Source organism: Oratosquilla oratoria, unplaced genomic scaffold, assembly GCF_046742065.1.
Source record: "Oratosquilla oratoria isolate Oo_2021 unplaced genomic scaffold, ASM4674206v1 SCAFFOLD116, whole genome shotgun sequence".
NCBI classification, from domain to species: domain Eukaryota; kingdom Metazoa; phylum Arthropoda; class Malacostraca; order Stomatopoda; family Squillidae; genus Oratosquilla; species Oratosquilla oratoria.
Window position 1 is genome coordinate 478,575 of NW_027467473.1, and position 21,426 is coordinate 500,000.

A 21,426-nucleotide genomic window follows, 5' to 3' on the forward strand; every position below is an offset into this window, starting at 1 on the left:
ATGGAGTTTGGAAAAAGCAAAAACAGAAGATCAGGACAATATAAAATTAGAACCAAGGAGGTAAAGAAGGAGAGATCCGAAAAAGATTTGGGGGTAATTATCTTACAACGACTTGTCCTATGACAAACAGATAAACAAAATTGTTGGAGAATCCTACAACTTGCTAAGATAAATAAAAGTGTCATTTACATATTTGGACGAAGAAATTATGAAAAAAATATTGGTCACACTGATAAGGCAAAATACAACTAGGTAAATACATGATAGAAGGAACAAGCTATGCCAACATGTTTGCAGATAGCACAAAAATCATGAGAAGGGTGAAAAGGAGTATAGTACACTATGACAAAAAGACCAAGACACTATTTTTGCATGGAGCCAAGAATGTTAAAGAAAAAACAAATTATAATACACTCCTCCCTCCATTTAAGAATGCTCCATATACAAATTTTTGCTATTACAAACAAAAAAATTGTGTCCCAAAAATCAAAAGACGAGCTAAAAATTTGCCATAACGAATAAAATCCTGTTGAAAAAAATTACTGTATTTTTAAATCATAAATATTAAAAAAGAAAATTATTTTTACATCATAAATATTAAAAAAACAACAACTGCCATATGTCCAGGTAAAAAAAAAAAAGTGAAAATAGATACGTACGTACTGAGAAAGAACCAACCGCCCAGTTTGTTATTGTTTTCAAAACAACGCCATGTACTGCTCGGTCTACTCACTCGGTCTTGGTTAATCGTGGATTATTAGCATTATTTCAAGTGACATTGTGTCTCCTAGGCATTATCATCTACTTTGCATTTTAATATTTTATGTGTCTGTATGTAATTAGCAGAGAACAGTATTCAAGATTATGCATATCTAATGTTGTGATGACTTTATAGGGACATGAAATTTGTTTGTAAGAACCTATCTCGCATAATATAATGGGTCTATATGGGAAAAAGTGCTCGATTTAATTATATTCGATAACGGTTTTTCAAGAACGTAACTAGTTCGTAAATCGAGGGAGGAGTGTAATATATACTAACATTGATGGCATGCTTTCAGGATTAAATGAATTAAATGACTATCTGGAAGAAGAGAAACCAGATATAATGGAAATTGTGGAGACAAAATTAAAAGGTCCACTACTACCAATTATTGTGGGACAAAGTTTATATAATCATTGGATAAAAATTAGAGAGGAGAAATGGGGAAGAGTCATGTTTTTGACCAAGAAAGACTTAAATGTGACAAAGATAATAAAAGGTAATAATAATGTGGAACTATGATAAAAGTTTAAAACAGTGACATGAAAAGTAGAAATTTGTATATATGTGCCCCCAAAAACATAGTCTTGGACAGAGAGTGACCATTCCAAAATGTTGGAAGACACAAAGCATGCATTAAATGAAATATTGAAAGGAAGAAACTTAGTAATTATGGGTGACTTTAACTCTAACAAAAATATGTTGGGAGATGACAGTGAAAGGTGGAGAGGGCCTTTGGGGAAATATACTACTGGACATGACCACTGAATATACAATGACTCAATGGATAAAAGAAAATACCATATATAGAAATAATGAAGAACCATCACGACTAGACTTAATATTTATGTCAGAGCCTGAAATTGTGGATAAAATGGAATACAAGGCACAAATTGGGAAGAATGGCCACATACTAATCAAGCTCAAACTAAAAGAGGAAATTTACTTGGGAAGAAATGAGAAACACAGAAAAGGAAGTGTGCCGTTACGAGCAGTAACGGGGCTTTTTTTTTTATAATTCCGTGTACCTCCATGTTTACATATTTTTTGTCGTAAGGCTCGTTTCCCCTCGGAAGGGGTTTCAATTTTGTTTTTTGTAATGCTATAATTTTAAGTGTATTTTGAACAGAGACCTCATCTGTTCGAAATCCCACCTTTGTAAGTTGTCTGCAAGCTATGTCGCAAGATAACATCGCATTATTTGTACAATGTTCACTTTAAGAATTAGAATTAAGAAGGTGTGTAAGACCGGTTGCCGTTTGTGATGTCACATCACACATCTAGGCGCCAGTCTGGTTCGAAACTCGAAAGGTGTACACAACCCTCTCTGTAACCAACTCAGTAAGTAGTAAAACCCTTTATATTTTAGGTTTAGAGTGTACTAGTGGATCCTTGGAAATACTTTTATATCATGTGTAGCTTTTAGCCTTTAGTAACTACAGTCCCATTTCCAGTTTTCATCATTCCACCGTAACTATCGAAATTCCTTTGGGTCCATCCTGCGTGATGGATCGGATCTGCAATAAAGACGCATCGAACATTCCCGTGAATAAATAACCTTCCGTCCCAAGTCTGTCTACGTCACGGACGCTATGATGCTGATTGTCCATTTGATCTGCGCAGTCCCCAGTTCGCTGCGCCTCAATGAAAATGAGCAGACAGAACCCAATTAGAGATGAAAGGAGCATAAAAGAAGAGGATTTAACCAGACCACGCCCTGCACGCCGTTGCCAAGTCTAGATTCGCCTCGTTGTCACCACAACATAGCTTGATGTGTCCCACGAATCAACAAATGTCGCTAGTGTTTCGCGAGTGATAAGATAGTGGAAGTGTATGCGTAGTGTTGTGAAGTTGCCGATACGGAAAATTAATTAGTGATCTTATATCGTCTTAGTAATCGTATCGGCCCACAGGTCGATGTGGCAGCAATGTACGGGCGCCGAGTTCACCAGTGTTGTTTACGTAACACCATTTTTCCATCGTATTTATGTAAGCATGTTTTTTCCTTTTGAAGGCAAAGCTACCTTGCCCAAAATCCCGTCATATGTATAATATAAGCATGCGAATAATGTGCATTTTCAGATTGAACCAAATGTAGGGTTTAATCTGTTGTTGTCTACCTCAATCGTCATATAGCTAGGAGTGTGTAATCTTGCTCTGCGGTTTTCGATTAAGTTTGAGTTTTCTTCTTGCCTTCCTTAGCATTGTTCAGTCTTGTCTCTCGCTGTTTCTCCCGCTTGGCAATATGTCCTCCACTCACAGTATGGATGAGGGACCCGTCTCTAACCAAAGACTATATAGGAAAGATGGGAAAGCTTCTATTTTTTTTACTAATAAGAAAACGTCATCCATCCAGCGTGAATGCGCGCCATCTATCGACAGAGCCGCAAACTATAAATCGGAAGTGGCGTAGCGAGGCTTTCAAATCATACTTAACTTGTATTATATATAGTGTTTATGGAAATTTTAAAACTGATCCTTTCGCTAAAATAATCAACATCTCGAAAAAGTTTTATTTTCTCTTTATAAAATAATGAGAAGTAATTTTATGACTTTTGCATGCAAACAAGACTATTTAATATATGCTTTACACACATGATCATATTTATAAAATCAAAAGTTGGTAAAATACCTCTGCACAATGCATCATTCATTACTAAATATTTGAAATTGAGTAAACATTTAAAATTTAAAAGGTTATTTCAGTTATATTTATTTTATTATTTCTGTAATATCATGTTTTTCTTGTTTGTGCTTGTGCTTATGTTTGAGCTTTGTACACTTATTCAAGTGTCTGTACACAAATTATACAAACAAGGATAGTAAAAGTTTGGTATACATGAGATTCTTTTATTTGCAACAAAGCAATACTGTCTTGTAAAGAACATATACCAAACAAACTAAAAGAAATAACATTATTCAACTTCAAAAATGAACCATACATCAGGCAACCAAAACATGCAATCAGATATTAAATACCAAACAAAACATTGGAAAATCAGTAATCAAAAACAATAATATGAAACAAAAATAAACAAAGAAGCAGACATAACATGCATATAAAGCAAAAATAAAGCAAAAATGTTAACAGAACAAAGGAAAATCCCAAAAGCAAACAAACAAAAATATATACAAATGTAGCAAGACAGGTACTGCATTGTAAAAAACATAGACAAAAATAAAAGAATGAACATGTAAGAAATAAGTCACAAAATCAAACAAACAAGATTTGCAATTATACATAAAAGAATTTTGCAGAGGATAAAAGCGTAACTTCTTTGATCAAATTACATGGAAATCACACATTTAGAGATAATAGGTAAAATAATGCAACCATATGCTAGTTTTTTATATGAAATTATGCACTTGAGCAAAAACCGTCCTTGTTTGAGATTTGGTCGGCTTTGAGTGAGTCGGACGGCATTCGTAGCTGCGGTCGGTAATTTTGCAGAGGATAAAAACGTAATTTCTCTTTGATCAAATTACATGGAAATCACACATTTTAAAGAAAATAAGTCAAATAATGCAACCATATGCTAGTTTTTTATACAAAATCGTGCATTTGAATATAAACCGTCCTTGTTCGGCGTTGGTCGGCTATTAGTGAGTCGGACGGCATTCGTAGCTGTGGTTCGTAATTTTGCAGAGGATAAAAGCGTAAATTTTCTTAGATCAAATTGCATGAAAATCACACATTTTAAAGAAAATAGGTCAAATAATGTAACCATATGCTAAAATTTATATAAAATTATGCATTTGAGCAAAGGCCGTCATTGTTTGGGTTTGGTCGGCGTTGGTCGACTTAGGTAATTTTGCAGACGATGAAAACATAACTTCTCTTTTATCAAATTACATGAAAATCACACATTTAAAAAGAAAATTGGTCAAATAATGCAACCACATGCTAATTTCTATATAAAATTGTGCATTTGAGCAAAAGCCGTCATTATTTGGGTTTGGTCGGCGTTGGTCGACGTTTAGTGAGACCGTAAAAGAACAAGCATAACACAGAGAAATTATTCAACAAAAACCGTTAAATTTTAAAACTACCAAAGAAGCAGTCACAACCTGCCAAAAAAAAAAAGAAGAAACATACATGCGATTCAACTTTTTTTTTTTTGCTGTGCATTTGGCCATTTATTCAAAATTAAGGTAAAAGTTTATAACTTTACCACTTAAGCTAAGAACATGACATAACTATATCAAAGTTGCTGTGCCTGCCTGGGACTGCCATAAAGATATGGTATGAATTTGACATGATCAATTCATATTTCTAGATATTTGTGAGGTATTCATCTATAATTTTCATTTCCAAGATAAGTGACAGTCACACTGCACTGAGTCTGACATAATAATTTCATAAAGATAAAGAAGATATTAACTATGTTCTATTTTATTCCTTCATTTTCTGTTAAAGTTTCCATGTACTGTGTATGTTGAATCTCTTACCTTTCTCTATCTTTAGGAAAAACTTGAAATATTAGATGGGGAAAGGCATTTTTTTCTTTTAGCACACCACACATGGGTGATAGCTCCGCCCACACTCCATGATTGAATGTCCCGCTTAATTGTAAACAAACAGACGATGCAGTTAATTAAAACTGGTGATTGACGTAAACGCCATCTAGTGAGAGAGCCGCACACTAAAATGTATGTGGACGATGCGGCTCTCCGTGAGCTTTCCCGTCTTTCCTATATAGTCTTTGGCCTATGGTCCATGGTGGGGTCCAAAGACTATAAAGGAAAGATAGGAAGATTTAAATTGCGCCTGTTAATTTAGTAATTGGCAACTGAGTTTCAGTAACGCATAAACGAACACACACGAAACCGTCCAGAGTAGAGATGGCGTTACTGGTCTGTCGTCTGTTTGTTTACATTTTTGACAGGCGGCAAATTTGACATTTTCAGTGTGTATGAAGTCAATGTAAGCACGGCAGCTCTAGTGAACAAGTCACATGCATGCATTATTTGCATGAAAAGAAAAGAAACTGACCCCGATTTGATATTTCATAGGTTCCCTAAGGATCAGGAACAGTAAGAATATTCATTAAATCTTCGTTTATTAATTTAATTTATAATTAGTGTAAATATGGTAAACTAAATTAAGTTCGCGTTCAGGCCTTGTTTCAGGCTTTGTTACCCATGGCACATGTTACCTAGAAATGATTCTAGAAGCTTTAACTTGTATTTTGAATGAAATTTACAGTTGTTGCCACGGCTTCTATTATTTAGAAACGAGCATTTCATGTATTTAGCAAAGAGCATTTCAAAATGCGATCCTGTGGTAAAGAACTACCTCATGATTTAATGATCTTACCAGGGTAAATGGCAACTCTCCCCAACATTTAATATGTTCATTTTGTATATTAAAACAGATGCTTCAAATGGAAAATAGCAATCAACGTTATCCAGATCAATGGAAAGACACCAGAACAACTAAACAGAAGTTACCAGGTATGCAGTAGGCATTTCTCAAGAAAGAATTATTTGGATGCAAAATCCACTCTGTCACAACGGATGTCCAGATCAAAATCTAGAGGGTATGTCTTATCATAATTTTTATAAGTTGTTGAAAGGTACTGGGATGGCTGCATTGAGGAAGAAAAATATTAGTACACTAATAAAAAGAGGACTAAAATTTACATTCTTACAGAAACTACAGATTAAAAAACAAATTCAGATGATATATCAAGTATTTTGGCCTTCGCTCTTGCCTTGAGTACGAGGTGGATACAGTATGTTTTGGGGGTATTAGGGAGCTTGCTTGCCTTCCGTCAATCACATCCTCGGGCTACACCTAGCTCTGGCCTTTCTGTGTCTCCCTAAAATTCCAGGTTTTCAGATAAAATAATTTAATATTGGGATTTCATCTCAGATGACTGGAGTGTGGTCTTTTCAGTAACATTTACTTTTTTATAAATAATGTTTACATATATCAATAATTTTGAAAGTGAAAATAGCATTACATTAAGCAATTGGAAACACTGGATAGTGTAACACTGAACTCTTTTGATCAATATATTCTATTACATAAGATTAAGAGTGTATGTACCCATATATATATATATATACATATATATATATATATATGTGTGTGTTTTTATTAATTGACACATATATGATTATTTATTCATATATTACTATAGTAATTATTGTATTGTCTTTGAATTTCCTAAGGTGTCATAATTTTCACATTATATACTTAATTGTTTAAGTTAAATGAGAGTTTAATATATAGAGGCTCATTAAATTGTTGCTTATGTTGTAATTATAATATAAAGGTTTAGCCCAGAAGAAATGAAATAAAAATTGGGCTAGTTATTAATTTAATAGTTGCTCATTATAAAACATATTTCAGGCTCCAACTGCAGTACACCAGCAATTCCAGACTGTTCTCATATAGGTGAGTGCTGCAGTAATGAATGGCATTGAAATGCCAGCTGTCAATCAATAGCTGATAAGATCATTTGGTAAAGAGTGGAAAATATTAAGCAAAGTGTAATATTTGTAAAACAAAATCAAAAACAAACAAAAGAAAACTATATACAGTTTATTATTCATATATGTTTTAATTAACATAATCAGTTTCAGGAGTCAAAAATATAGACCTCCAAGAGGAGTCTGATGCATCAAAATTTCTACTTGTGTACCCAGATATAACTGTGCATGATTTACATTTTGGGAAGTTTTCATTTCTGTTATTAATATATGTGATTATTTTATAATGTCATGGTATAATTGAATTTATAGTTTTCATAACCCCTGTTGCTCCCATATATTCAAGAATACACTTTCCTTATATTCTGTGATCATCTTATTTGTATCTCCTCTTATGCTTTTATAGGTACTACGGCTCAGTTTAGAGACAAAGAGAGTGAGGATGTAAGAGGCATCATATCTTCTGTGCCACATGAAATAATACAGTCATTTCATGGTATGTAATACCTTGTGTGTGCATGTTATGTTGATATTAGTGATTTCCTATTGACCTACCAAAACATAATGAGATACTAGAAAAAGTGATTAATATTTTTACAGATGAACCCAATCCTCAGCATCCAGCCTCAGGAGCAGATTCCAATGGACAACATGTGCCACCCTTTGAGCTTCATGAAAATCTAAATGGTATATATGGGATTGACACAATATATTTTAAAGATGTACTGTATGGATGTTTTCTGTGCATCATAATATGGAGATTTTATTAATCATTAGATTTATTTTTATTTTTACTGACTTTTGTAAAGTATTGCTGAATTTGCACTGACCCACCAATACATAATGAAATACCAGAAAAAGTAATCAATATTTTTACAGATGAATTAAATCTTGAGCATCCAGCTTCAGAAGTAAATTCAAACGAACAAGATGTGCCACCCTTTGAGCCTCAAGAAATTCTAAATGGTATGTATGGTTATTAACACAGTACAATTTAAAAATGTATAGATGTCTGTGCATCATAATACGAAGATTATATTAATAGATATATGTATATATATTTTTTACTGAGTTTTTTTTTATATCAATTAATTAACTGACAGTCTAACTGATTTACAATAACAAGAACAAACCAATAAGTACTGTGTAAATTATTTAAGATATATTAATTGCAATCATATTAATGAATAAATTATGGTACTTATAATTTTTTTCAATCTCTATATTTACATTGTATAAAGTAAGGAAATTGTATGGATTGGTTTTTACTTGTATTGCTTCTACAAGCAAGCACTTACAATTTGTAATGTCTAACTTATGCTTAGCATTACTGTGCCGTTACGAGAGGTAACGGGGCTTTTTTATATGTCCGTGTATCCCCATGTATCCCCATGTTTACATATCTTTTTGTCGTAAGGCTCGTTTCCCCTCGGAAGAGGTTTCCAAGTTTGTTTTTCGTCATGTTTAATTTAAGTATGCTGCGAGCAGAAGCTTCGTCTGCTTAAGAATACTATCATTGTAAGTTGTCTGCAAGCTGTGCTGCAAGATAGCATCTCATTATTTGTACGATGTTCACTTAAAGAATTAGACTTAAGAAGGTGTGTAAGAACCGGTTACTGTGGGTCACCTCTAGGCGCCAGTCTTGGTCCGATCTAGAAAGATGTACACACCCCACGCCTAAGCAAACCATGTAAGTCTTAAAACTCTTTGTATTTGAGGTTTAGAGTATTCTAGTGCATCCTTTGTGATACCCTCTTCTTGGGTAGCCTTTAGCCTATAGTAATTATAGTACTTTTTACAGTTTTTCATCAAAACCAACGTATTATCGAACGATGGATCAGATCTGCATTAAATACGCATCAAATATCCCCGTGATTCTATAACCTTCAGTCCCAAGTCTGTCTACGTCACGGACGCTATGATGTTGAATACCTATTTCATCTCCGGAGTCCCAGTCGATTCCGGCACAATGAAAAAATGGTTCGATAGAAACGAACAGATGAAGAAAGCATAGGAATGAGGTGTCGGCCAGACCACGCCCTGCACGCCGTTGCCACGTCTAGATTCCCCTCGTCGTCACCACATGAACTTTGATGTGTCGCCTTCCTGGCATAAGTGCATGTGTGTGCTTGGGTGTAGTGTAGCGCAAGCCAAAGTGTAGTGATCGTATCGGCGCGCGAGTGTGATGTGGCAGTCTTAGTGATCGTATCGGCGCGCGAGTGTGATGTGGCAGTCTTAGTGATCGTATCGGCGCGCGAGTGTGATGTGGCACCAACGTATGGTTGCCAAGCCCCAACAGTGTTTACATAACACCTCGTCGCAGAGCATGTGTTTTTCCTTTGAAGGCAAGCTACCTTGCCTAAATCCTGTCATATGTTAATATAAGCATGCGACTAATGTGCATTTTTAGATTGAACCAAATGTAGGGTTTAATCTGTTGTTGTCTACCTCAATAGTCGTATAGTTAGGAGTGTGGTAACGTACTCCGTGGTTTTCGATTAAGTTCGAGTTTTCCTTGTCTTCTTTATCATATTACTGTCTTGTCTCTCACTGTTTCTCTCGCTTGGCAATATGTCTTCCAACCACAGTATAGATGAAGGACCCGTCTCTGGTAGGGTCAGAGTCCTCACGGCTGAAGGGCAAGAGGCTTTTCAGAGAGCGTCTGATCAGCATGAAGAGAGGGTAAAGGCGAGTAGAGAAGGAGTACAAGCCTTATTGGAAGAACCGAATCATGGTCCTTGGTTGTATGAGGCCCACGCTGTGTACCAGGATACTGTAAAAAGGTACCTGGAATTCTTAATGCGTGAACGTACTCCAGAAAGTCTGGCTCGTGCTGAATCAGTGAAGCACGAAGACAGGGATTTTCAGGCATCTTTTCGTCAGGTAATCAGTAACTATGCTTCCTCTTCCTCAGTTGAGGTCACGGAAGAGGAACACCACACTGAACCGTTTTTACAAGATGACCCGAAGTCCAGTCAAGTTCCTTTATCCCTCGTCGACCACTCTGAGCGTTGTATGCCCCCTTCCATGAAGGGCAGTTCAAGAAGGTCGGTTAGGTCAGGTCGTTCCAGTAGCACCAGTGTTAGTGTTGCAAGGAAGCAACGAGCCAAGGTGGAGACCGCTCGTATCAGAGTTAAGTTTGCCGAACAGGAGGGTCAGCTTATGAAAGAGCAGGCTGAAATGCAGGCCAAGTTCAAACTTATGACACAGCAAAAGGAGTTGGAAGAAGCCGAAGCCGAACTTAGGCACTTAGGACCCGACGATGATTGGGAAACATGCAGTGACTGGGACCAATTAAAAGGTACAGTCGCTACCCGCACCCAACTATATGTGGAGCAACAGGGTGGTATAGTCGATGTTTCCGCTAGTCAGAAGGATCTGGTAGGCTTGAATCCTGAAAGCCCTGTTTTCAAGCCCTGTTCTGATTTCAGAGTTAACTCACAGCCTGCTAACAATGTTCCATTCAGTTTTGAACCTCGTATCGAAAAGGTAAAGGTGAGGTCTCTGCAACCTGCGCAGCAACCTGTTGCTAACCATGTTTCTTATGTGTCACCACCTGTAGTAAAACCTCCTCGTAGTGCATCTCCTAGATTGGGGACAACCTCCAATTCTGCCGATTTGAGCAAGTTCTTCTTGCGGAAGGATTTACTTCTTAGCAGGCTGTCTACGTTTGATGATACTGCGGAAGACTATGCTGTTTGGAAAGAGAGTTTCAAGGAAGTCGTGCAAGAGTTAGGCACCTCATGTAAGGAGGAAATAGACCTGTTAGTTAAGTACCTAGGTCCTGAGTCTAAAGAATGGGCCCGTACAACCAGAAACTCAAATGCCAAGAATCCAAACCTGGCGTGCAGTAGAATTTGGGAGCGCTTGGATGACAGGTTTGCTGCCCCTTCGATCATTGAGACTTCAATTAAAAAGAAGCTCGCCAACTTCTCTAGGATTTCACCTAGAGACACCTTAAGGTTATACGACCTGTGTGACATTCTGTATCAGATAGAAGCCTTGAAGGCTAACCCTGTATACAGTACACTGTTTGCATATTATGACGCCTCGTCAGGCATCAATCCCATTGTCGCAAAACTTCCACCCTGTATACAGAAAGCGTGGACTGGCAGAGCCATGAACTACAAGACTGCTCACGGTGTGCCGTACCCACCTTTCTCCTTCTTCATTGAGTTTGTGAAGGAGATGGCAAGGGTCGAGAATGATCCATGTTTCTCTTATCAAAGCCTTGGAGCCGATGGTTTTGTGAAACCAGAGAAGCCACCTCCCTCTAAGTTTCCTCAAGTGCGTGTGAAGAAGACTGACACCATGTTGTCCAGTGGCAGTAAGTCGACCATGGGCGCTGACAGGTCTGTTGGCGCCGCTAGTCCTACCGAGCAAAGAAAGGCAGAAAAGGGAGATTTTTGCGTCTACCATGATGCCTACGTACACCATTTGGATTTCTGCAGGGCTTTTCGCACCATGTCAGTGAGCGAGAGGAAGGTTTTCTTAAACGATAAAGGAGTGTGCAACAAATGTTGCAAAGGTAACCATCCTCCTTCCAGCTGCAAAGAGAGAACTTTCTGCAAACTCTGTAAGGCCCATACTCATGTGACTGCCTTACATCACGATGAACCCAGGTCGAAGAGGAGTTCGACTCAAGCGGTTACACAGCATGGAAGGGAGGTTGCTCAAGATAAAACACCTCGCTCCCCTGTAGTCAATCAAGTGCCGCTTCCAAATGTTCTTACCCCCATATTAAAGACTCAGGGAGGGGAGGATGCTGCGGTCAATTCCAAATGTACCTTGATATGCAGTAACCCCACCTCCATGAGTAAGTCCTGCGCCAAGACCTTCTTGGTAAAGGTCTATCCTGAAAGTAAGCCAGAGCTCGGAGTGTGGTGTTATGCCATCCTAGACGATCAGTGCAATTGCTCTTTAGCAAGGTCTGAGTTTTTCGATTTGTTTGACAAGCTGAGCAAACGGGTTTCATATCGTCTAGCTACCTGTGCAGGTGTAACGGGCGCTTCTGGGCGCACCACCAAAAATTACACCATCGTGTCTTGGCATAACTCACAAGAGGTGCATATCCCTCAGTTAGTGGAATGCGACAGCATTCCCAGTGTAAGAGAAGAGATACCCACCCCCGCCATAGCTCGTGGTTATCCCCATCTGTCCGATCTGGCCGAATGTATTCCACCTCTGGTTCCTGAAGCTGAGATTCTACTCATCATTGGTCGAGATGTGCCTTCAGCTCATTACATTTTTGACCAGAGAATTGGACCTGTCAATGCCCCTCTAGCTCAACAGACCAGTCTGGGTTGGGCAATCATTGGGGAAGTGTGTCTCCATGGCACTTGTAGGCCTCCTGTCATTAGCAGTTTCAAAACATCCTTTGTACATGATAGACGTCCCTCTATAGTCGCACCATGTGGTAACCAGATTCATGTTTCTGAAGTAAAGGATGATTTGTTCAAGGTAACCAAAGATGATGACAAGGCCGCCCTGTCGATTGAAGACAGGAAGTTCTTGGATGTTATGAACTCAGAGTTCCGCAAGGATCAAAGTGGTCATTGGGTCGCGCCACTGCCTTTCCGTCCCAATGTTGTAGCCACCAGTAATAATAGAGACTTTGTGTGGCACCGCACACTGTCTCTCCATCGTAGCCTCAGCACAAAGCCGGAAAAACGTCAGCATATGATGGCCTTCATGCAAAAGATGTTAGATCGTGGGCATGCTGAGGTTGCACCACCATTGAAGTCTGATCAGAAGTGCTGGTATCTTCCATTGTTTGGGGTGTACCACCCTAAGAAACCTGACAAGATCAGGGTTGTGTTCGACTCTTCTGCCAAATCCAGAGAGTTCTCCCTAAATGATATGCTGATGTCAGGTCCTGATATGACAAACAGTATTCTCGGGATTCTTCTACGTTTCCGTCAGGAAGCTGTAGCAGTGGCAGCTGATGTAGAACAGATGTTCTATAATTTCAAAGTGAAGACTGAGCAAAGAGATTATCTCAGATTCTTCTGGTACAAGAATAATGACCCTGATGAAAGGTTGATTGAGTATAGAATGACTGTTCACGTTTTTGGGAACACGCCATCTCCCGCCATTGCCACCTATGGCTTGCGTAAGTCTGTAGAAGATGCCTCTCCTGAAGTTCGCTATTTCATAGAGAACAATTTCTACGTGGATGATGGGTTAGCATCTCTGCCAGATGCGGAGACTGCTTACAAGTTAATCCAAGACTCTAAGTCAGCACTTCAAGAAGGAGGACGCCTGCGCTTGCACAAGATCACTTCCAACAGTAAGGAAGTGCTGGAAAAGTTTGCCACCAGTGAGCTGGCTGATAACCTTCAGGAGCTGAACCTAACTTCTGACTCTATGCCTATGCAGTCTAGCCTGGGCCTCTTATGGGACATCCAAAGAGACGTTTTCGTCTATAAGTTCATGGATTCAGACAAGCCTTCGACAAAAAGAGGGATACTGTCTGTTGTAAATAGTCTGTTTGACCCCATGGGATTCTTAGCCCCAGTAATAATAGTGGGAAAACTACTCCTAAGAGAGATAACCAATCTAAAGTGTGGTTGGGATGAACCCATACCAGCTAAGATCCATACCAAATGGTCCAGATGGCTAACGTCCTTAAAGGACCTCAAGGATATAAGCATCAATCGTCAGTTTGCTAGTATTTCTTTGTCTCAAGCTCACAGGATAGAGCTTCATACCTTTTCAGATGCTTCCAGAGTAGCAGTAGGAGCTGTATCATATCTTAAGGTTTTCAGTGATACCAAAAGCTACCAGGTGTGTTTTGTGAGGGGACAAGCTAAAGTAGCTCCCAACCATGGTCATACTATTCCCAGGTTAGAGTTGTGTGCTGCAGTGATGGCAGTTAATCTCAGCAATTCCATCTCGGATTGCTTGGACAAACCCTTAGACGCAAGGCATTTCTATTCTGACAGCATGATTGTCTTGGGCTATATTCATAATGAAAGGCGTAGATTTCAGGTCTACGTGAGTAACAGAGTAGACCACATTAGGTCGTCCACCGAACCTAACCAATGGCATTATGTACCTACAGATTGTAATCCAGCAGACCTGGCTACCCGTGGTCTTGAAATAACCAACCTAAATCAGAGTGATTGGTTGTCAGGTCCCTCAAGCTTATTTGAGGATGTTGTATCCACCAGTGGAAGTTTTCCTCTTGTAAGCCCTGAGACAGATAAAGAAGTAAAGGTATCAGACTACACAATTGAGTCTGAACCCCTTGTTAGTGCAAACAAAAGCAATGTAGAGCCTGCAATTGCGTCATTAGCTCAGAGGTTCTCTAATTTCTCCTGTTGGAGGAGACTTGTAAGAGCTGTAGATCTCCTTAAGCATATAGCCCGTTCTTTCAAACAAGGTAACAAGTGTTGTTCAGGTTGGCATATATGCAACAAACATAAGTCACCCGATCAACTAGAAGACGCAGCTGATTTCATTGTTCAGACATACCAAAAGGATTATTTCTCGTCTGCCATGACTAAATTGCAAGGTGAAGTTTGTTTACCTCCTTCCAGTCCCATTGCATCTCTGTCTCCTTATTTAGACCAGAAGGGCCTACTTCGTGTAGGAGGCAGGTTGAGTCAAGGCAGTGATGTACTTGGTATGCTTGCAAGGCCTATTATTATTCCAAAGGAATCCCACTTAGGCTTGTTGTTGATCCGTCACTACCATGAGACAGTGCACCACCAAGGGAGAGTGATTACAGAAGGAGCCGTCCGTACAGGTGGTTTCTGGATTTTGGGAGGGAAACGTACCATTTCTAAGGTCATTTCCAAATGCGTCACCTGTAAAAGGGTAAGAGGTAAGGTGTGTGTTCAGAAGATGGGAGACTTACCCGTCGATAGACTTACTCCCAATCCGCCATTTTCCTATGTAGGAGTTGACCTTTTTGGCCCCTGGCATATAAAAACTCGGCGCACTAGAAGTTCCTTCCTCGAAAGTAAAAGATGGGGCGTTCTGTTCACCTGTCTTGTTTCCAGAGCTATCCACATAGAGACTGTAGAAGAATTGAGTACTTCTTCCTTCATTAATGCCTTAAAGAGATTCATTTGTATTCGTGGCCCAGTTAAGATGATGCGTTCTGACAGAGGCACGAACTTTGTAGGTGCTGTCAAAGCACTGAACTTGCTTGCCATTACCGATGAAGGTGGTGATGTCAATAGTTTCTTGTCAAGTCAAGGTTGCACTTGGTTGTTTAACCCTCCTCATGCTTCTCACATGGGTGGAGCATGGGAGCGTATGGTGGGGATAGTCCGCAACATCATGAATGTGATACTGACTAACCATCACCCCAAGGCATTAACACATGAGGTGTTAGTAACCTTCTTTGCAGAAGTATGTAAGATCGTGAATTCCAGACCTTTAGTTCCTGTTTCCTCGGACCCTAGTAGTCCTTTCATTTTGTCTCCGTCCATCCTTCTCACTCAGAAAACTGATATTCCTGTAACTCTTCCTGAAGAGATAGATATTAAGGCAGTATACAAATCTCAATGGAAGCATGTCCATCACCTTGCTGAGGAATTCTGGAAGAGATGGAAGAAAGAGTATCTTTCCTCTTTACAACCCAGAAGAAAGTGGGTCAATTCCTCTCCAAATGTAAAGGTGGATGATGTAGTGTTGGTAAAAAATCAAGAGTGTCCCCAAGGACAGTGGCCCTTGGGTATTGTAAACAAAGTATTCCCTGGCAAGGATGATTTAGTCAGGAAGGTCCAAGTAAGAGTTGTGGTAAACAACAAAGCCCATGAATATGTAAGACCCATTTCTGAGCTTGTGTTGCTAGGTCAATAGTTTTGGTAATTTTTCCCCCTAGAAAATTAGGAAGGGAGTGTGCCGTTACGAGAGGTAACGGGGCTTTTTTATATGTCCGTGTATCCCCATGTATCCCCATGTTTACATATCTTTTTGTCGTAAGGCTCGTTTCCCCTCGGAAGAGGTTTCCAAGTTTGTTTTTCGTAATGTTTAATTTAAGTATGCTGCGAGCAGAAGCTTCGTCTGCTTAAGAATACTATCATTGTAAGTTGTCTGCAAGCTGTGCTGCAAGATAGCATCTCATTATTTGTACGATGTTCACTTAAAGAATTAGACTTAAGAAGGTGTGTAAGAACCGGTTACTGTGGGTCACCTCTAGGCGCCAGTCTTGGTCCGATCTAGAAAGATGTACACACCCCACGCCTAAGCAAACCATGTAAGTCTTAAAACTCTTTGTATTTGAGGTTTAGAGTATTCTAGTGCATCCTTTGTGATACCCTCTTCTTGGGTAGCCTTTAGCCTATAGTAATTATAGTACTTTTTACAGTTTTTCATCAAAACCAACGTATTATCGAACGATGGATCAGATCTGCATTAAATACGCATCAAATATCCCCGTGATTCTATAACCTTCAGTCCCAAGTCTGTCTACGTCACGGACGCTATGATGTTGAATACCTATTTCATCTCCGGAGTCCCAGTCGATTCCGGCACAATTACATAAAATCTTGTTTTATATTGATGTTTACTGGAATCATTTACTTTCCAGGGTCTTCATGCAGCTTCCCTGCTAAAAAGAAAAAACAATCTGCAGTTATCCATAGACAGAGAATGCAAATATGTAGATTATTAAAGAAAATTGAGAAAATAAAGGTAAGCAAAGAAAATCACAAACAGTACACCCCACCCTCTGCAATTATAAAAAACGTTTCAAATTACCTCAAAGGACCAGCACTAGACTTTTTTCAAACCCAATTGAAGTTATCCGGAGTTTCAAAATTTGGCAGGAGATATTCACTAACACAACAATGCCTAGCACTATGACTGTACTTCAAAAGTGCTAGAGCTTACAATTTTTTGGCCAGTATCTTTACATTGCCTTCAGTTCGGATGCTTAGGTATTGGGTGTCCCAAATCAATTTCAACGTAGGCTGGAATGAGGCTGTTTTAAAACTACTAAATCAAAAAGCAGCAACCATGGAAGACAAAGACAAAGTCTGTGGCATAGTGTTTGATGCAATATCAATCAAAAGCAGTCTTCATTTTAACATGAAAAAAGACTTGATTGAAGGATATGAAGATCTTGGCCAGTCTGGCAGAAAAGAAGAACTTGCTCAGTATGCCATGGTTTTTATGGCAAAAGGTCTTTGTTCTAAATGGAAGCAGGTCTTAGGGTATTTTTTGTTTTCAAAATCAATAAAAGCAGATATTTTATATAAAATGGTGCATGATTGTGTGGCAAATTTAAAGGAAGTGGGATTGTTACCCAAATTCATTGTTTGCGATCAAGATCCAAACAATAGGAGCTTGTGTCGTAAACTTACCATATCACCCCAGTCACCTTTCTTTTTTCATAATGGTGAAAAGGTTTATTTTTTTTATGACACTCCCCATCTTATGAAAAGTGTACGTAACAATTTAAAAGTACATGACCTACAAGTAGGGGACAAACTTGTCTCCTGGAAATATATTGAACAGTTTTATTTGAAAGATTAAAAAATGTTATCAAAATTATCTCCAAAATTAACAGACTCTCATATTTTTAATTCTGGATTTGATAAGATGAGAGTCAATTTAGCATCACAGGTCTTCAGTCGTACTGTAGCAGCTGGAATAAATACTCATGCAGTTTTAGGTGCTTTACCACCAGAAGCTGTAAATACAGCAGTTTTTATAAATAATCTAGATGAGTTATTTGATGTTTAACAGCAATAGTTTATTTCATTATAAATCTAGAAAGTGTGCTATAGCTGACAACAATGATAACATTGAATTCTTAAAACAAATGTCAGAATGGTTAAAATCTTTTAAATTTAAGGGCTCAACAAGGACTATTCCTTGTATAGAAGGGTGGATTTTGAATATCTCAAGTTTGATAAATTTGTGGGAGGATGTTAAAGAGAGGAATTTTAAATTTTTGATAACAAGCAGAATCAACCAAGATTGCCTGTCCTGGAGCTGCAACGTCTACGTCGTGGGACCACCCCCCAACCCCAAGAGTTGGGGGCCAATCAGCAGCAACCACCCCTGGCCATCAGCTCTACGCAGATGGCACCGATCCCCAAGGAGGAGCTACGCCTACCTGGGGAAGTACCACAATCCTTTTTTTCCAACACACAATGTTACGTTTTTTCTGCACTGAGGGGTGATTTTCCGGCGATCACCCCTCTTCTTCTACTTTTAGCCGGAGATGTAGAGAGCAATCCTGGGCCCACCACAAAATACACATGCCCAACATGCTCTAAACCCATTACTTCGAGCAGACAGACAAAGGGCTCAGTTCAGTGCAATGAATTATGCGAGTCCTGCATGGGCTCCTAATCTCAGTGAGACACACCACAACACCCTTCAAGTCATACAAAACAAAGCCCTAAAAACAATTACAGGCTGCACAAATACGACACCTACAGACCATTTACACCATGAAACAAAAGTCCTCAAAGTCAAGGACCACCTCGACATGAGAGGCACACAAACACTTGCTGCAGCCACCACAAGCACATCACACCCGCTACACTACATAGCAGAACACCCACACACACCAAGAAACATTAAAACTACACCCAAAGACCTTTATTATGCACAGATACTCTCTTCTCTTCCTCCACAACCACCAAATACCAGCCTCCGGAAACATATTCATAATCATATCACTCACCGCTCCATTAACACACTGAAAGACAACACACTGCTGCATGCCAGACCCCCTGATATCCACCCTTCTGAATCCTCTCTCCCACGAAAGGACAGAGTCCACTTGGCCAGACTGCGATGCGGTCACCACCCAGCACTTCTAAGCTACCAGAAGAGGCTGGACGACCGTGTTGTGAACAGCTGCCCAGGATGTAACACTTCACCCCATACCATACAACACATAATGGAAGACTGCATTATACACAATCATGCACGCAAACAACACAACATACACTCTATAAAGGATTTGTGGGAAAACCCAGTTTCGGCTGTGGCCTTCCTTGGGGAGACGGGACTGCTCGGACAGACAGTCTAGGGAACGACAACAACAACAACAACAACCAAGATTGCCTTGAAATTTTTTTTAGTGTACTTAGAAATTCTGGGGGTAATAGTGACACCCCAACTGCCCCTAAACTTAATAACTTGATCAAAAATGTTATGTGTAACCATCTGATGAAGCACACCCTAAAAGGCAATTGTTTAGATGACGAAACCCCAATGCTACAGTACCTGAAGATCTGTGATGCGGAAAAGAAATGATCAAACAGTGATTTTGAGAATAAATATATAACTGATGTATATTCCCCTGCTAGGGATAATTCTACAATTCAAGATTCACTCCAGAATATTCTAGTAGATTCAAATATTGATAACTTTAATCCACAAAACACCATAAGTGAGAGTGAATCACCTATTATTGACCTACAAAAAGAAGACAGAGCATCATCAGAACTTAAGAAGTTTTTCTCTAATTTTAATCCATTTGAAGAGGAGTCAGTAGAGTTATCTGATGTAGGTGATGCTCATCCGATCACTCCAGAAATAATAAATTTTATAAATAACTTCAATCCTATGGAAAGTGATGATGCTACTATAAATAAAAACAAGGATAGCATCATAAATATGAATGCTGTAACATATATTGCTGGCTATGTTTGCTATAAACTGTTAAAATTTCATAAATGTGGCTCTTGTGAACATTCATTATAAAATGGAGATAAGAATGATGTTAGTATTGATAAAAATAATATTTTCTTAAGAAATAAGGATTTGGAAAAGCAAAAATTTTTAGTTTATCCTAGCAGCAGTCTTACATCATTAATAGAAAATTATGAGTTTTTATTCAATGATAATATTAAAGATTTATTGGTAGAAAATAATATTTTTCAGAATTTGACGCAGATTCTCAAAAGTTTTCCTGTACATAATCTTAATGTTTGTGAAGGTGTTATGGACAATATTATAAGTATATATGCTAAAATGCATTTATATTATTATATAAAATTCTTAAACCAGAAAGTAAAGAAAAGAAAATGTAGTATTTCTACATATTCATGTCCAAAAAAACCCCCAGGAAATTAGCCAAAATTTCACATACTTGAAAATTATATATTGATCACTGTTAATGGTGATGGCTCCATATATGTATGGATTTAAGAAATAATTTTATGATTTCAGAAATACAACATTATGAGTGTAGGGACATCTATTACGGTATGTATAATGTGCAGTGTAAGTGTTACATGCACATACTATGCATGAATGTAGCATGCTTTTATTTGTCAGGCATGATTTCTTTTGATTTTGATTTGTTTATCAAATCATTGTGTACGTTTTTTATGTATTATTTGTGTTTCTTTATTTGCATGTATTTGTGCACGTTTTTGTGTTGTTTTGTTATTAAAAGGAATGCATATTTTTTTATGTTGATTTTGAATCAATTTTACTAATGCTTTTTGTGCGTTTACTTTTTGTTTTGTCTTGTTTTTTCAAATGTAAATGTGATTTATTTATTTAAAATGTATTGCTTTCTTCTATCACATTGCATGTTTTGTATAAACGAGTCGCTTTGTTCTGTTTATTATTGTTGTAATTCACTGCATGTTTCAGTAGAAGCACAATATTTAAATGCTTACAACTGTTTGAATATGTCGAATAAGCATGTTTCTTTTTTCTTTCAAAAGTAATGCAATAAACTAATGTTGATGCTCTCTTAACCACCTATGCTCTGTATTTTAATGTATTGCATCTCATTATATCTGAGCTTTACTTTTTGTATTGTCATTTTGCACTTGTTTTTGTAATTTTTATTTGCCTAAGATTGTTGCATTTGTTTACATGTTTAGAAAACATATTTGTTTAAAGTCTATCAATGTTTATATATTAAGAATAAATTCAACTAATGGATTATGTGTTTATGAAGTCACTTTTTCATTCGGATATATTACTTGGTGCATTCTAGTAGCCACCTTAGCCAAAGTCATACTAACCTAAACAAAAACCATGTAAAAAGGGAAGCAAAAATCGAATGAACCTTGGGAGGTAGGAGACATTCACTTCCTCAAGCTGAAAGAACCTACCCCAGCCTATGTGATAAATGCATATGGTAAAAATGAGAAATAGAGGACACTCACTAGCAAATAAAAAAGATAAAATAAAATAACACAATAAAAGGGTAAGAAATACATAAGAAGGAAATACAAGAGCAGGCATATGATAAACTATGAGAAGTGGAAGACACTTGCTAATTCTGA

The 21,426-nt window shown here is 38.2% G+C and overlaps 3 protein-coding genes across 4 annotated transcripts in view; 2 read left to right on the plus strand and 1 right to left on the minus strand.

Annotated features, from left to right (window-relative positions):
* Positions 1-5,494, minus strand: part of LOC143022553 (ABC transporter A family member 11-like) — a 44,744-nt gene extending 39,250 nt beyond the window's left edge. The window contains exon 1 of the mRNA XM_076180820.1: positions 5,213-5,494. Within this exon, the coding sequence (XP_076036935.1) occupies positions 5,213-5,286 (74 nt within the window). The 5' untranslated portion in view covers positions 5,287-5,494. The remainder of the gene's footprint in view (positions 1-5,212) is intronic.
* Positions 5,495-5,982: 488 nt separating this feature from the next.
* LOC143022554 (uncharacterized) lies at positions 5,983-21,410 on the plus strand. 2 transcript variants are annotated; one of them, XM_076180823.1, is made up of 7 exons: positions 5,983-6,303; positions 7,122-7,166; positions 7,608-7,697; positions 7,802-7,888; positions 8,081-8,167; positions 16,746-16,849; positions 20,351-21,410. In XM_076180823.1, exons 1-7 carry the CDS (start codon positions 6,255-6,257, stop codon positions 20,432-20,434), a joined length of 546 nt encoding a protein of 181 aa, XP_076036938.1. In that variant the 5' UTR covers positions 5,983-6,254; the 3' UTR covers positions 20,435-21,410. The 2 variants fall into 2 exon arrangements, with proteins under 2 accessions (XP_076036938.1, XP_076036936.1); XM_076180821.1 differs by lacking the exon at positions 20,351-21,410 and having other exon boundaries at positions 16,746-19,234.
* LOC143022552 (uncharacterized) lies at positions 9,528-16,685 on the plus strand. Its single transcript, XM_076180819.1, has 3 exons — positions 9,528-9,546; positions 13,791-16,412; positions 16,524-16,685. The coding sequence occupies exons 1-2, from the start codon at positions 9,528-9,530 to the stop codon at positions 16,013-16,015; spliced, it is 2,244 nt and encodes a 747-aa protein (XP_076036934.1). The 3' UTR covers positions 16,016-16,412; positions 16,524-16,685.
* Positions 21,411-21,426: the final 16 nt, after the last annotated feature.

Excerpts from the sequence above, each read along its gene's own strand:
- LOC143022554 (XM_076180821.1), top strand. The coding sequence starts at position 6,255 with ATGCAAAATCCACTCTGTCACAACGGATGTCCAGATCAAAATCTAGAG. Across the intron at positions 7,167-7,607 it reads TCCAGACTGTTCTCATATAG|GTACTACGGCTCAGTTTAGA; the intron begins GTGAGTGCTGCA and ends ATGCTTTTATAG. Across the intron at positions 7,698-7,801 it reads AATAATACAGTCATTTCATG|ATGAACCCAATCCTCAGCAT; the intron begins GTATGTAATACC and ends ATATTTTTACAG.